At 43.3% G+C, this 16,264-nt stretch overlaps 1 protein-coding gene across 2 annotated transcripts in view; it reads right to left on the bottom strand.

Annotated features, from left to right (window-relative positions):
• MYO1E (myosin IE) overlaps positions 1 to 16,264 on the bottom strand; it is a 213,756-nt gene that overhangs the window by 128,628 nt on the left and 68,864 nt on the right. For both annotated transcript variants that reach the window (XM_030318066.2, XM_032593630.1), the window contains exon 2: positions 1,853 to 1,996. In XM_030318066.2, coding sequence (XP_030173926.1) covers positions 1,853 to 1,996 — 144 coding nt within the window. The remainder of the gene's footprint in view (positions 1 to 1,852; positions 1,997 to 16,264) is intronic.

Below are 16,264 nucleotides of genomic sequence, written 5' to 3'. Positions count from 1 at the left end.
TAGTATATGGTAATAACTAATGCTTTCTGTTACTTACTGCGTTCATTATTTCATTTAGCCCTACAATAGGCTCATCTGGGAGATTTCATTATGCTCAGGTGGGAGATTTCATTACCACCCCCATTTCACAGGTGAGGAAATCAAGGCACACAGATCCCAAAACTCGCATCAGGTCAACAGGCCCATGCGGAGTAAGGTTCGAAGCCAGGCAGTCCAGAACCACGTCCTGCACCCAACTCTTATTCACCTGCCAGTTCTCAGGGGGCACGGGACTTGCACACAGAAGTGTTATCATGATGATAAGCCCAGATTAAAGTCAGCATATGTCAATTTTTTGACCAAATAAAATGAAAACTTCCCACTGAATACAACTGCTTCCATACAATTAAAGCAAACTCTGCAGAGATGTCTAGCAGTCAGCAAACTGTTTTCTCTAAAGGGCCAGAAAGTAATTATTTTAGGTCATATGGTCCTGGTGCAACCGCTCGCCTCTGCTTTTGTAGCACAAAAGCAGGCACAGACAATAAGTAAAAGCATGAGCACGGCTACATTCCAAGAAGACCTCTGTTACAAAATGGGCAGTGGGCAGATTTCATTTGCAGGCGGTAGGCTGCCTCTCCCATCAAGATGCTATTATTAACGTAGCTAACGAATCCAAATATATCTGCTAATGCTTAAAAAGCAGGGGTTTAGGGTTTTAACGATCCCGACATTTGGTAAGATTTCCTACGGTAAATAAGAAATGGCCCAGTATCGGTCAGAGCCATCCAAGTGTCTCGGAATAGTTTTGTTCATTAGTACTGCTGGTTAAAGACCTGGTGCGTTGAACTCCCCACTCACCGATGAGGAGACAAACAATCCCTGCAAAAGTATTGTTGCATATGTATGGATGTTTTTAACTAATAGTCACACGAGTGGTATAAATAACAAACAGAAGCTACAGAAATCTATACCTCCTCAAGCTTTGGGGGTTAAAATCTAAAATGTATGCAACAGCAGGCGTAAACACTCCCCCATCACTGGTCCTCCATAACACCATGGCTTCAGAAGTCACCAAGTGCACCACAGTTGAACCTTCTGGTGCTGTCATATAGATTTCCACCGATCTTTACACATCTACAACCAACTCTCCAAACGTTTCATGAAGAGATGTTTGTACAGTTGCACCAAACAACATCGAATCCTGTAGGAACTTAGGCAAATATCACAGTTCTCTGTGTATAATGAAGCCAACACACATTTAAATCAAATTTCCATTCTGAATTTTTTAAAGCCCTATAAAAAATGGCATCTGGCAAGCTAAAATTGAAACATAAAGAACAACGCAAGAATGTCAGGCATTTTCAATAGTTGATCTTCCCATCTCATGTTTCCATTAGTAAACATAAGAATGCAGAAAAACTGGCAAAATTGCATATTTTTTGCATGAGGCAATCTTTTTAAAACCTTTTAGGTCCGGACTGAACTGTCTGCTTTGCAATTAAGGAGATCTATGGACAGAATTCTCTGCAGACCTGGACTTTCCCTAGGAACGGCGGAGGTTTTAGATGCCACGTGCCTGGCTAAAGCACGTCAAAGGTACAGTGCCATCGATTGAAACAGACGAATACTGGCTGCATCTTTATTTTGTGAAATGCCAGGAAGATGATTTAGCATCACCTGTGCCCTTCCCACAACCTCAACGAAGGGGCAGAAAAGAACAAAACTGCGTTCTGAAATGGTGAAAATGACTCGAGGACCTCGTGTCCATTCAGAATTTCAGATGGATCTTCTCACCCTAGGAACCAGCCACCTTTTCCTGGGGATATGGTCATCTTACTCAGAAAAGCCCAAAGAAGCTCATAAAGGATACAAAAATGTAGTCATCCATGTATCTCTTCTTTAGATTCTCCACGATGGCATTCTCTGTGATCTTGGAGAGCAGGACCATGTCATCCACACCACTGTGCTTAACATTGTGGCTCTGCCAGTGGTACCGGTAGGCACCTTTGCTTCCCTGTGAACATAAAACACACAGTTCTTAGGATGGTTTATTTTCTCCCAGTGTAAAAAAAAAAAAAAAAAAAAATCACTAAGTTCCCATATCTTCTTCATATCAAATGAAGCAGAACGAGCAGAACAAAGATTTTTTAGCAATAGCTCTGGATTCACATTGCAGGTTGGCCACCTACAAACTAAGAGAAGTGGGGAAAAGTCATCCAGGCTCACTGTATCACGGAAGCTTCTCTTTTCTCATTTGTAAAATGGGAGAAATTAAGACCCACTTCATAGAGTCGCTGTAAGGATTGAATAAAAAAAACACACATCAAGTGCCGAAGAGTATCTAGAGTATAACACAATAAGTGATTCAATAGTCTCCAATAATTCCTCAACCTTATCGTTTTGTAGAAGTAACAATAAAATAAGCAATGGAAGAGAAACTTTCTGGATTTGTTTTGCAAATTATATGATAGAGCTCAGAAGCAGAAGCAATATGTATCACACAATGGCTAGGTCATATTGTAATTTCTCAAATCATCTAAATCATTCTCCCTCCAAAAACTTATCACTGTCAATGTAATATTGGCCTCCAAGATTCAGAACATAAGCTACATTAAAAAAAAAAATTTTTTTAATGTTCATTTATTTTTGAGTGAGAGAGAGCAAGCGCACCAGCGGGGGGAGGGGCAGAGAGAGAGGGAGACACAGAATCTGAAGCAGGCTCCAGGCTCCAAGCTTCAGCACAGAGCTAGATGCGGGGCTCAAACCTATGAACTGTGAGATCATGACCTGAGCTGAACACTCAACTAACTGAGTCACTCGGGCCCCCCTAGATAAGCTACGTTTTGATGGCTGATCACTGCTATATAAACAAGGAAATGGATAAGACAGCCTGAACATGATTACAGAACGTGCTGTGGACAGGAGGACCTCATCCAGCCCCGTGGCCTCCTTGGAGAGATGAAGCTATAGCCCTTGTAGGTTTACTGGGTTTACAACCTAACACCAGGGGTGGCCTCTGAACACCCTGAGGCCTGCAGGACTTCTTTCACTCGGCACTTCTGTAGTGGGATCCCCCATATGTTTAGCTATGTGCCAAGTCCTGCAGATGGGAGCGCCACGGTGGTTGCACTTGGGAACCTCATGTCCATTGAAGGACACCTAGCAATTGACGGAAGTAATTCACGCAACAGTCAATATGTAAACACATGTCAAATGGGTGTTTCAGGAAGGTGGAAGACTTTTTGGTCCGAGGAAAGACAGAAATAATTTCCTAGAGAAGGTGCCATTGGTAGTGGATCTAAAATATGTTGAATTGCCAGAGAAGACGAGACAAGGAGGGCTATCCATTATAATCTACATTCACTAGGGCAAGAATCTAATACATATGAGATAATGGCAAATGAGACATGACAAGATACTAGAAGATCCTTCCTTCCCTTCACAACCTTCATGCATCCTACTGAAGATGTCATGTGCTGCACAAGTGTGGTGAGCATTGACCTGAGTGAGACAGTTCCTGCCCCCTTCCTGGGAGTTCGCTTTTTGGGGAGTTTAGATAAAGGAGAGAAAAATTCTGAATAAGGGTTATCTAGAAAGGCCACATGTTCAGATGTCAAAACTGGAATGAGAAAAGGTTCTTCAAGAGAAGGGAGGTGGAAGGAAACCAGATAAATACCATTTTAAATTTCACTTTTTTTTTTTATATATATGAAATTTATTGACAAATTGGTTTCCATACAACACCCAGTGCTCATCCCAAAAGGTGCCCTCCTCAATACCCATCACCCACCCTTCCCTCCCTCCCACCCCCCTTAAATTTCACTTTTATTTATTTATTTTTTTTATTTTTTTTATTTTTATTTTTTTAATTTTTTTTTTTTACGTTTATTTATTTTTGGGACAGAGAGAGACAGAGCATGAACGGGGGAGGGGCAGAGAGAGAGGGAGACACAGAATCGGAAACAGGCTCCAGGCTCTGAGCCATCAGCCCAGAGCCCGACGCGGGGCTCGAACTCATGGACCGCGAGATCGGGACCTGGCTGAAGTCGGACGCTTAACCGACTGCGCCACCCAGGCGCCCCTAAATTTCACTTTTAAAAATTGTATAATTTGGGGCACGTGGGTGGCTCAGTCAAACGTCTGACTCTTGATTTCTGTTCAGTTCAGGATCTCACAACTCGCGAGCGTGAGCCCCACATCAGTCTCTGTGCTAGCAGTGCTGAGCCTGCCTGGGATTCTCCATTTCCCTCTCTCTGCTCCTCCTCGCTTGTGCTCTCTCTCTCTCTCCCTCAAAAATAAATAAACATTAAAAAATAAATAAAAATCGTTTAACGTTTTCTCTGTAGGAGTCATGGGTCCTTCATAAGAGCAATTCTAAGAGGCTCCGGCAAACGCAGTTTTGAAAACCAGCCAGGAAAGACCTACCATAGGAAAGGTGTATCAGTGCCATGGGCTCAAGCTCCAGAAAAGACCTCTGGAAGCCTTAGCATCCGTGCTGCCTTACAGAGGGACTGTTTATAGGATATATTTGGCTTCTGCAGAACCACATGCAGCATCATTTCTACAAAACTACCACAGACCTCACCACACCTTCTTCCCCTTGTGGCAAAGCAGAAAGAGAGAAAAGGCACTGGCTGCAGCATGACTCACTGGATCTCAATCAAATGGCCACAGTCTACTTCCAACCACATGAAGATTCCCGGCCACTCCTGCCCTGCCTCTGCCCTCCCTTCTTTTCTTGATCATTCTTCTGGGCACTCACAAAAATTATTCTGCATAGAAAACTAAGGCCTCAGAGTAACTAACTGTTAGGTATGTTTGTTTCCTTTTAACCCCAATAAACATTCACCTACTTAAAAGAGGCCAAAAATTTTATTTTCTTTTTGAAAAATGTAAGCACAGTTTAATAATACAGAGGGGGTAGTAACAAGCTGTTATTTAACTTCTGCAAAGGACAAGAAGTGGACGGGTTCTGTGTCATAATGTATGTGTTGGTACTGTTCCACAGAAACTGCCTTCTCAAGGTAACCCAAGTTGGCCTTTGTATCCTATCCAACTGTCTTTTCTGTCTCACTGCAGAGTGATAGATGGCTAGATCTGTCCCATTTCAGAGGCAGTGTCCTCCTTCTGATGGCACTTATTCCTCAATAAAACAGGGCTCCTTGTGGAGTTCATTGACTCTCATAGTCTCAAACATCCCTTGACACTGAAGAGTCCCATGTCTGGGTCTCCAGACCTCTACCTATAAAAGGGTAAGGAACCAACAATGAGACTGGGCAGTTACCAGAAGCAAAGCAATCAGCCATCTGATTTGTGGTGGCCGCTCCTCTTACTATTGCAATCAACTCTACGAGAGAGGGGTTGACATTCCCATGCTATGTAGACACAAACTGACTTCCCAATTAGTTTACAGTAAAGGCAATGAGTGAACCCAACTCTCTATGATTATGAATTCATTCAGACATCACGGTTTCTCCACATGGCCTCCCCAGTGACTTGACTGGATATTTCCACCTGTTAAGTTTAAGATGGCCACAGAAGGATAGACTGTCTCCAAAACTGATTTCATCATTAAAAAGACCTATAATCTTTGTTAATGACGACTTTCTCTTAGTATCAAAGACTAAAACACTCAAATTATTTTGTATTTGATGTATTTCCTATATCCATTTGGTCACAAATACCTTTTCCCCCCTTCACCTCGGTGTCCCTTCTTCCCCCAGGCAATGATATGTGAACCCATTTAACTTTCACAATCATCTCCCATACTGTGTATTATCATCTCTATTTTACTGATGAAAAAACTGTAAATTGCCCAAGGTCTCTAACTGTAACTTTTCTGTCTTTAACACCCCCCACCTTACTATGCCTTTCTCCTTCCTCTTCCCCCACAACTGCCTCCCTGCCCTACCCCCCCAAAAAAAAAATTCAGAGGAGGTAGAGGGAGGGAGGAATGGTAGCTGGAAAGGGTGGGAGCAATCAGAACCTTTGGGGGACAACTGACCTGCTTGGATTGTCAAGGACAAGACCAGAACACACCTGATAGGTAAATGAAAGCTGTGCTAGGGTTGGGCTAGGGCTGGGGTAGGGCCGGTCTGGGCAGTTCTAACACAGGGTGAGAACTTTATCAGGGAAACTGGAAACCAAACATGGATGCATGGGCTCTCACCCTACCCCAGGGAAGATTGAAAGTTCCCCACAGTGGAACAGAAACTGTTTTCTGTTTATCTACAGGGACATCAGAATTTAATCATAGCATGACTTTTCTAGATGTCTTTCTTGGAACATAGCTGTGGACAGGGAACAAGTGGGGAACACAGTGGGAAATGATTATCATTTTACAATCCTAGACAATGTTCCCAGAAGCAGAGGCTGCAAGTGACCTTCAGACCACAAACTACGGTGCTACGATTGCAAGACCATGAATTGTGTTTCTGGCGCAAATAACCTTGACCCCTTTGCTTCTTCCTCCCACTCCTGACTGGGAGGGAATGGGCAGGACTGGCCGCCATGCGTGCTGGGAGGAGGAAGCACAGCGATGGGGGCTTCCCTATCTGTTTGAGGAGGGCCATTTTCCTCAGATGGCAAACTTCTGGCTTGTCAGGATATGCCCTCAACAAGAGTCAGCTTCCTTCTCTTCTGTTGGCTTCTTTTTGGGTGGGCAACTTCTTTTTGTTCCCGTACTAAAAACAGGAACATTTTAAACAAGTAGGGGTACCTAGCAATTACACTTGCAACAGTCCTTGCAGAGTGTGGCGTCATTGTACAAAGGAAGGAATGTAGCTGCTGATATGCCAGCTAGGAAATAAAAACAAAAATAATGATGATGATGATGATAAAAGTTACTGTTTGCCCTGACAATTATTATAAATTATGAGTGAGATATTTCCCATTAGATAAGGATTGAGCGCAGACTTTCTTGGGCCCATATTTGGTTTCTAATGATGATTCAGTTTATTAAAAAGCAATGGAGGGGAGCCTGGGTGGCTCAGTTGTTTAAACATCCAACTTCTGATTTCGGCTCAGGTCATGATCTCACAGTTCATGACATGATCTCATGATTCCGCGCTGACAACATGGAGCCTGCTTGGGATTCTCTTTCCCTTTTCCTGTGCCCCTCCCCCTGCTCACATTCACGCATGCGCTCTCTCTCTCTCTCTCAAAATAATTAAAAAAAAAAAAAGCAGTGGATTCACACACAAGTTCTAGGAAGTGGAGTATATCCACGTTCACATAATGGCCTGGTTTGTTCCTCACATTTAGGACGCGGCACCAAGACATAGGAGTCCCTCACCCAGAGGAAGAAGCCTGCTCGCTGACTCTGACTATCTGTAAAATGTGGAGTGTCACTAACTGGTGTGTGTTTACCAGGGTGGAGACCAGGAAGAGCAAAGGTAAGGCAGGTCACAAAGGAAGGGATTATTCTAGCCTGAAACCCTACCTTCAGTCAGCCCAGGTAGCCTTTGCCTGCCACAGCCATGGTGCTGCAGACATTCTCACCAGTGTGTCAGTGAGCATTTTTCTTCTTTGGTTCATCCAGGAGAGAGGAGGAGACCATATACTGGGTAACTACAGTCTGCAACTCCCTTCAGACACCCAGAAAAGGGAGGCCATTAAATGTGCTGTGTAAATACAATAGGCCTAGTGTTGGGCAGGGCCTGGCTGGGAGGGGGTGATCATAAATACCTTCTACTCTTCCAGGAAGAGTATCCTGCACAGTATTTTTAGAGAGCAATGTGGGAACAGGTATCAAAATTCTAGTCACACAGACCAATATATAAACAGTGACTTAAATAAAAATAAAACTCACACTCTGTTCGTTCCAGCAATTATTTTTAGGAATTTACCTCAAGATATACCAAGTATGTATGCCATGATGTACATACAGGCCTGCTTGCTGTCGCAAAGTCGCAAAGTCCGTGATGGAGAAAGTGGGCACATGATTCGGGGCCGGAAGAGAATATGGCAGCCCCTACAAAGGAGTTCTGGCAGTCATTAAAAGGAATCTGCTGGGGTGCCTGGGTGGCTCAGTCGGTTAAGCATCTAACTTTGGCTCAGGTCATGATCTTATGGTTCATGGGTTCGAGCCCCACGTCAGGCTCTATGCTGACAGCTCAGATTCTGTCTATGCTGACAGCCTGCTTCAGATTCTGTGTCTCCTCTCTCTGCCCCTCCCCTGCTCACACTCTGCCTCTCTCAAAAATAAATAAACATTAAAATCTTTTTAATAAAATAAAATAAAACAAAAGGAATCTGCTCATGGTGACATAGATCTTCAAATACCCACTTTCATGTAAATAGCAACCTATATGTGGATTGAAGTACAGAATGACCGCATCTGCCTAAATTTTTTAAAAGACTTGTGTTTCTTTTCTTGAAAAATACACAAGTTTCCATTGGGAAGAAAGCCTCGGGTTTTTGGGACAAGGGTGACTTCTACTTTCCATTTTAAACTTTTCTGCAGTTCAGTTTTGTTTTGTTTCTTAACCCTATATGCATGTGTTGGTAAAATAACAAAATGAATAGAAATGTAGAAAATGATGCCACTATATTCGAGAATTTTCTGGAGGTGGGGTTGGGTGTTGATGGGGCTCTCCCCAAACTGGGATCATCATTGTAAGCCTGGGTTCTGTGCTGCTTCCAGATTTGAAAAGTAGGTTGAGAGATGTTGCCTGGATGACAAGATATTATCACATCTATGATGGTTAGCTGGTCCATGAGCACAACAGGACAGCAGATCTGATTTCCAAAAAAAAAACTGGGACTCGAATATCCCCAATGTTTCAAGTGTGTCACCCTAACCAGCAGATAAACCATATTCTTATTGTGCACAATGGACAATGGGTAATGCTCTGGCCTGTTGTTCAACGGGACTTGTTTTTTTAATGGGATTTTTCTGTCCTAGTGAGTCATAACAGGAAAGGAACAGAGCTCTCTGTTGTACTTTAATCTTTTAATTGACTGTCTAGGATTTCTACCTTTTGCAGTTCTGCTATTTGACTGGAATGAAACACTTCTATTGCAAATGATGGAAAAAACATCGACCCTAAATATTTTTTCCTCTGAGCTGGGCACTGTAAACCCACACTGGGCTTGCAATTGGTTTCAACTTCATGGAATTTAGACCCCCCCCCACCACTATTTTAGTAATGTGAACATGTATGTTTGAAGCAAGCATGTGTGGGTATGTTGAACTGCAGTAAAAAGAGTGCAAAGAAGTGTTTCTAGAAGAGTGGGGGGTGGGGTGGGGCTGAGGCAGTCTATAGCCAACAAGTAGTCTCATTCCCTCAACGCTTGGGGTAAGTGGAACTTCCATTTACTGAACACATAAAGACGTGATATTCTCACATGATCTCATTTAATTCTCACAGCCCTGCTGTCATGAACACTATAATCCCTTGTCAGTATTTTACAAGTGGTAAAGTGAGTCCTAGGATTATAATGTACCAAGTTGCTTGGAGGGGTGAAGGGACGGTACACTGGGGGTTTGGGACATAAAGTATGGGCAGCCCTCAAAGAGTACAGAAGATATGCTCATTGGTTTCATTCATATTAAGTATAATGTGACCTAACCAAGAGTTCAGAATTTGTATAACATTTCCACATACATGATATCGGTTAACCTCTGTGACAAAGAGCCAGGGCTGACTTCCTTTTCTTTGTTCTTTCTGCTACACCACAATTCACTTCCAATACCGTCGTCAGGGTCAAATGTCGATAGATGCTGGCTCCAGGATCACTAGGTTCAGCGGTCTCTAGCCAGGGTTGGCCTGAGTCAACCTTCTGGAAGTGACTAGAGCAGACATAATTTATCATCCAAACGGGGCCACTCTGAGTGCAGAAGGGAGTGTTGTTAATAATAAAGCTGGAACATGAGGCATGAACTGGGTCTGTCTCGGGTTGCATGGCTGTATCTGTGACCAACTTGATCTCAGAAAAGTCATGGGCAGCCTTCAAAGACAAGCCCTCCCAGCCAGTATCCTGTGCTACTTACCCACGTATCTCTCATGAATCGCTCAGCCTCTTGGGCCTCCGAGCTGCCTGCTCAATAGAAGGAGGTTCCTGACATTACACTGCCCGCAGGGGTTGCCATGAAGATCTCGAAGATCAAATAAGACTGACAATGACACCAACCCCCAATGCCTCTGGGTAGAGTTGGTTTTACATGATGACGTGATCAGGGGGCAAATTGTGCATGGTACACACCAGGCAGACAACATTGAGTGGGGGAGGGGAAAAAGGTTTGTAAAAAAAATAAGAGTTGGTAAAGTGCCCAAATTCTGTTTTAAATGTATATGTGATATTTTTATATAAAATATCTCTGTACAGAAATATGGTTGTTAAAATGCTGCAGGTGTTATATTTCTAAGTGTCCTTTCTGTATGGCTTTATTTTTCCACTGAGCATTTATAAAATGTACACACACACACACATATATCTGTTTTTAGTGAAAAAATATCAAATAAGGGATATGAAAGCACTTTGTGAAGTGAAATGAAATACACACACACACACACACACACACACGACACTGTGTTCCATAGTTTTGTTATTCCATGCCAGCTCAGACCTCCAATTCTTGCCATCTACTCCATGTTGCAGCCATAGTAAACTCTTCTTTATTTTTATTAAAGTTTGTTTGTTTGTTTATTAGTAATCTCTACACCCAGTTTGGGGCTTGAGATCAAGAGGTGCACGCTTCTCTGACTGAGCTGCCAACACACCAACTCTTCATTAAACAGCAATAGGCCGCCAGCAGGAAAAGAAATGGCCTTTCTTTTATTTAGTTGGCCTGAAATGTTGCTTCCAAAGGACTATTTTCTTATCAAGGAACAATCGAAGATGTTTCAAATGAATAGTTAATACAGTTCATCAATTCCAAGATGCATTTTTTCATAGTCTAATATTCTGAAATTAGGATGTGTCTCTTTATTTTTAGGTAATTTTTATCCTCAACCTGGGGTTCTAACACACGACCCCAAGATCAACAGTCTCGCGCTTGACCAGCTGAGCCAGCTAGGTGCCCCAGGATGTGTCTTTATAATCAGCATCGTGTCACAGCTTAACTGGCTGTGGGTTTTATCTTCTGGGTTTTAAATTTTTTTTAATTTTTTAAATGTTTATTTTGAAAGAGACAGTGTGCGGGTGCACGTGATACGTGCACAAGAGTTGGGGAGGGGCAGAGAAAGAGAGAGAGAGAGAGAGAGAGAGAGAGAGAGAGAGAGAGAATCCCAAGCAGGCCCTGCTCTGTCAGCTCGGAGCCCAACGCGGGGCTCAGTCCCACGAACGACAAGATCATAACCTGAGCTGAAATCAAGAGTCCAAAACTTAACTATCTGAGCCACCCAGGTGTTCCATTGTTTTCTGGGTTCTTTTAAAGTGGAAAAATAAAATAATGATGACTCTGTTTCAACCAGTAGCATCTTTTGGCTTGATGACTTATGGCACATAACACTTATAAGGGGCCAGTCACCATCCTATGCCCTTTACAAATATTAAGTCACTGTTTAATACCGCCAAAGATATAAAATATTATAAAGATTTAGATCATTCTGGAAGCATCATACCATGTATCAATGTCATTTCAGGAACTACATGGTAGTTTTACTAGTGGGTTGATGACTGCCCAGTTCTAGAGGCTTTGTTATGAAAATGTTTGCAACAGCAAGGTAATTTCCTCTTCGATTTATAAAGGCATGTTCTGATTTATATCTCTTTCAACCTAAACGTTCCTTCAGTGTTAAGACCATTTGAAGCAGGAAGGTCCCTGCCCCTCTCCCGCCCCACCCCCATACATCGACCTTGGAGGGATTACAATGAGTTGTGACCTTTATTCACAGATGCTATACTCCAGGGCTTCCTAAACCCTTAACTACTTTCACAACTTTTCATTACCCAAGTTCCACCAGAACCATGCTTCAAATTTTTCTATGAACTACCCTTTTTAATTTGACTAAATCCTAAACAATCATCTCCATAAAATCACTAGTTTGGGGTGCTAGCTTTATTTCTTCTGTATGTGTTAAAATAATAATGAAGATGTTCAATTTAAAATACACACTTTGGGGCGCACCTGGGTGGCTCAGTGGGTTAAGACTCTCAAGGTTAAGTTTCAGGTCATGATCTCCTGGTTTGTGAGTTCAAGCCCCACGTTGGGCTCTGCCCTAACAGTGCAGAGACTGCTAGGGATTCTCTCCCTCCCTCCCCCTCTCTGCCCCTCCCTTGCACTCACTACCTCTCTCTCTCCTTGTCTCTCTCTGTCTCTCTCTCTCTCTCCCAAAATAAACAAATAAACTTAAAAATAAAATAAAATTCACACTGTGGGGTTGTCCATACCCATCTCATCGTTTATCATGGTGCCATGTTCCATACATGGGGAACTGTCTGCCATTCTCTCTGGATCCTCTCCCACTAATTTTAAGTCTAGCCAAACAGAATTTAAATGGCTGCCCTTCTATTTCCCAGATGTATATTGTTCTCTGTTGTGGAAAATCTCCAATGGCAAGACCAGATTCCCTTTTGGATAGTAGGTGAGAGCTTAGGTTTTGTTTTCACAAGTAGAAACTACTCTACTCTACCGAATGTCCTGCACTTTTCATCAGGGGTCCTAAGACCCCTCCTCCAGTCTCCTTTCCTCAGAAAACCCTCCAAACCACACGTGGGACATTTTAGTGGTCCCCCAGGGCGAGGGCTCATCGTGAGGTGTTGGAGGTAATTCTCTCTTGGGCACCTGCAATTTATCCTTTCTCTTTAGGGAAGCACTTCCTAGTATTACCAGCACTGCTCTTTTTGCCTCTCAGCCTCTAGGAAATCTAGAATGGTGGCTCTCTCTGCTTTGGGAGAACATTTTTCTTCTCACACAACCATTACTTCTCATTACCTACCAGCACTGTTTTGAATATTTTATACATGATCATTTATTTGATCCCCACCACCTTACCAGGCAGGGAAACTGAAGCACAGAGAGGTTAAGTATCTTGTCCAGCTGCAACAGCTGGGCTTCAATCCCAGGCCATCAGGCTCTCGATTCTTTGCATTTAACCATCATACCTACTGCTTCTTATAATAAGGTAAGCGGCTGTTGGAAACAGTAATTGCTTTATTACTGTCCATGCTGCAACAGTCTCTTTCAGCTGCACATGAAGCAGACACCTATAACTGGTATGGAGGACACCTTGTGCAAAGCCCAGCATCTGGGAGCCCGCAGAGCAAGCAGCCTGGCTCTAACAGGGCCCTGCACAAGTCAGAGAAAGCTCAGTGCCATGGAATCAGCGTTGGGAGCCCATCTGTTCCCTGCCACGTCCCCAGCATGTAGGGCAGTGCCTGGTGGCTCATCTCAGGACTAGGTGTATGTCACTGTGGCGACTATCAGTGGGGGACATAGGGGTTCTGAGACCAGAGTCTGCCCCAAGGAAGAAAGAAGTTTCCAAAGCTTTCCTATTGCCCCCACCTTGGTGATCAAAGGGAAGAGAAGTTGCCCCTAAAGACAGCTCTCCTTAATTGTCCGTTGTCATCCAGCAAGGGAAAAAAGGGTAATCTTGACCACAGGATGAGTACATTTCATGCTACAGAATAAAATGAATCAAAAGGTTGAAATCCCTTCATAAGACAAATGCTGGTATGACTTCTATCACTATACTTCAAACAAACGATAAAGATTCACACTGATGTCAGTCTTTCTTTGCAGCTGTGGGTCTGCCAGCTTGACAACATCCTCAAGCACTTACCAGTCATTTCTGGGACCTTGGTGTCAACACTCCGTTTTCGAGTACAAAGGTTGGGGAATGCAATTCCTCTCAGTAATTCAGCCGTTGATTAGAATCAACAGACTTGAGCTTAAGGGCAAGCTCTACCTCTGTGACCTTGGGCAAGGTCAGTTTCTTGGAATTTTATTCTCCACAATTAAGGCCATCTATTCAATACCTAAACATGATCTAGGGTTTGTACCTCTACAGACAGGGTTTTCATTAATAAACCAAGAAAAAATCTTATCAGACTAGGTGTCCTGATTTTGGGTCTGAAAATTATGGAAATAAAAAGGGGGGGCAACTGAACAATTTCTTGACACATAAAATGAACTATTGCTCTGTACCATGAAAGAAAGAAATCCTAATTTAAGTGTTGTTCTGAGGAAAAATAAATATGCAGACACTTACCAGCAGACTATAGCAGAGTTGATATCATTCGGATTAAAAATAGTCTCCCAGAACTCACTATCGTTTACAGCATCTTTCTATACTGATTGCAAAAGATGCATTATTTATTTCACACAAAATGGTGGTGGTACGACAACCTAAGATAATTGATTTTATGTTTTAATCTTATTTAATTTTCTGGAAAATGAATTGTTTGGGCATATCTGAATGGGAAAATTCAATTTACAAAAAGGTTGAGGGAATTCTTTTCTTACATATATGTATACATATTTTTTTTTATTTTGGAGAGAGAGAGTGTGTGAATGAGGGAGAGGGGCAGAGAGACAGAGACAGAGAGAGAGAGAGAGAGAGAGAGACAGAGAGAGACAGAGAGAGAGAGAGAGAAAATCCTAAGCAGGCTCCATGCAGAGCTAGATGCAGGGCTCAAGCCCCTGACCCTGGGATCATGACCTGAGCCCAAATCAAGAGTCAGACAGTGAACCGACTGAGCCATCCAGGTGTCCCTACCTATATGTTTTTAAAGTCCGTGTGGAAACACCAAAAGGGTATAATGAGTAGGATTGTAAGTGGAGGCACAACAGGTAAGGTGTTAATATGTCATCTCCTACTTAGGGGTGCTGTTTCAGGATGTGCTAAGAGAAAGATCTGGAATGTGATCAGGGGTGTCTCAGGGACACGGGCAGCCTTTGTCATGGATTAGCCATGGGACTACTAAGTCCAGAAGTTGAGGTCAGGGGTGATGGGCACCCCCTGAGCACCACAGTCACAAGCCAACACTGAACAACAAAGTACAGAAGTAAGAAGTGCCTTCCAAGAATCTTCTGTTTTTGGCATGGGCACAACTGGACCCTCTGCTTGCCTGATCTATATGGCACACTGATGCCATGTTGCTCTAGGGCAAAATGTAGTCAAAAGGCATTGCTCTAGCAGCTTTTCGGGTATAAACAAGGCATGTTTACTAGATCCAGAGAGATCTCGGGCTACAGAGAAGCAGGCTGATAGGAGAGGAGGGTTCTGTGGGCCTCCTGAGCAGACACGATCAACATTGAGGATCAGCGTCATCAAGGGTGCTGAAGGCTCAGAACAGCTCCAGGTGTGAAGGTAAAATACTCAGTCCCGTGTCTCCATTTCGTCACTTGGCAGAGGACATATAACTCACCCTGCCATTTCTTTTCAAGACCCACACCTTGGACTTCAGGAAAGGATCATTGGGGCTGGGCTGATGGAATTTAGGAGGGGGTGAGGAGAATTAAAAGCCCCAGGGTAAACAGCAAAGCAGACTGTGGTCTCCTGAAGCTCTGTTATCAGCTTACCTCTCAGAAGCCACACCCGGGACTGTCCAAGGCCAGCACAAGGGTGTGGGTGTCTGTGCAGCAAGGAGGAGCAGAGACAGATTTCATCTTGTATTTAGGTGTCCCTTGCCCCCAGAATTTCCAAGGGGCTTACCACCTACCTGCTGTGCACCCTCACTGTCAGTTCGGTAAGCAAGTCATGGGGATGAATTTGCAATAAAACCAATCCGGGAGATCAATACAGCTTCACTCTGAGCTTATCCGGACCCTGGTTATGGTGTCCTTCCAGGTTTGGGGGAGGCCACGCACAGGTAGACTTTGTCCTCCTCTGATCACCTAAAATCCTTACTAAAGGCTCGACTGCAAGCAAATACAAATTTCTTTTTCTTCAGATCTTTATTTATGTTTTTTTGAGTAGGCTTCATGCCCAGCGTGGAGCCCAACGTGGGATTTGAACTCATGACCCTGAGATCAAGACCTGCGCTGAGATCAAGAGTCTGACACTTAACTGACTGAGCCACCCAGACCCCTTCTTCAGATTTTTAAAACTACAGAAATTGAGAAGGGAGGTAAAGAAAGGCAGAGAGAAAGAGAAAACCGACTTTCTGAGGGGACGACATTCTAACAGAATAGAGGTCTTAGTACCCCCTACTACTAAGAGGACTTTTATTTATTTTTTATGTTATTTTTTTTCAATATATGTAGTTTATTGTCAAATTGGTTTCCATACAACACCCAGTGCTCATCCCAAAAGGTGCCCTCCTCAATGCCCATCACCCACCCTCTCCTCCCTCCCACCCCCCATCAACCCTCAGTTTGTTCTCAGTTTTTAAG

This window comes from Lynx canadensis, chromosome B3, assembly GCF_007474595.2.
Source record: "Lynx canadensis isolate LIC74 chromosome B3, mLynCan4.pri.v2, whole genome shotgun sequence".
Classification (NCBI taxonomy): domain Eukaryota; kingdom Metazoa; phylum Chordata; class Mammalia; order Carnivora; family Felidae; genus Lynx; species Lynx canadensis.
The sequence above is the reverse complement of the archived record's forward strand: the minus strand, read 5'-3'. Positions and strand labels throughout refer to the sequence as shown.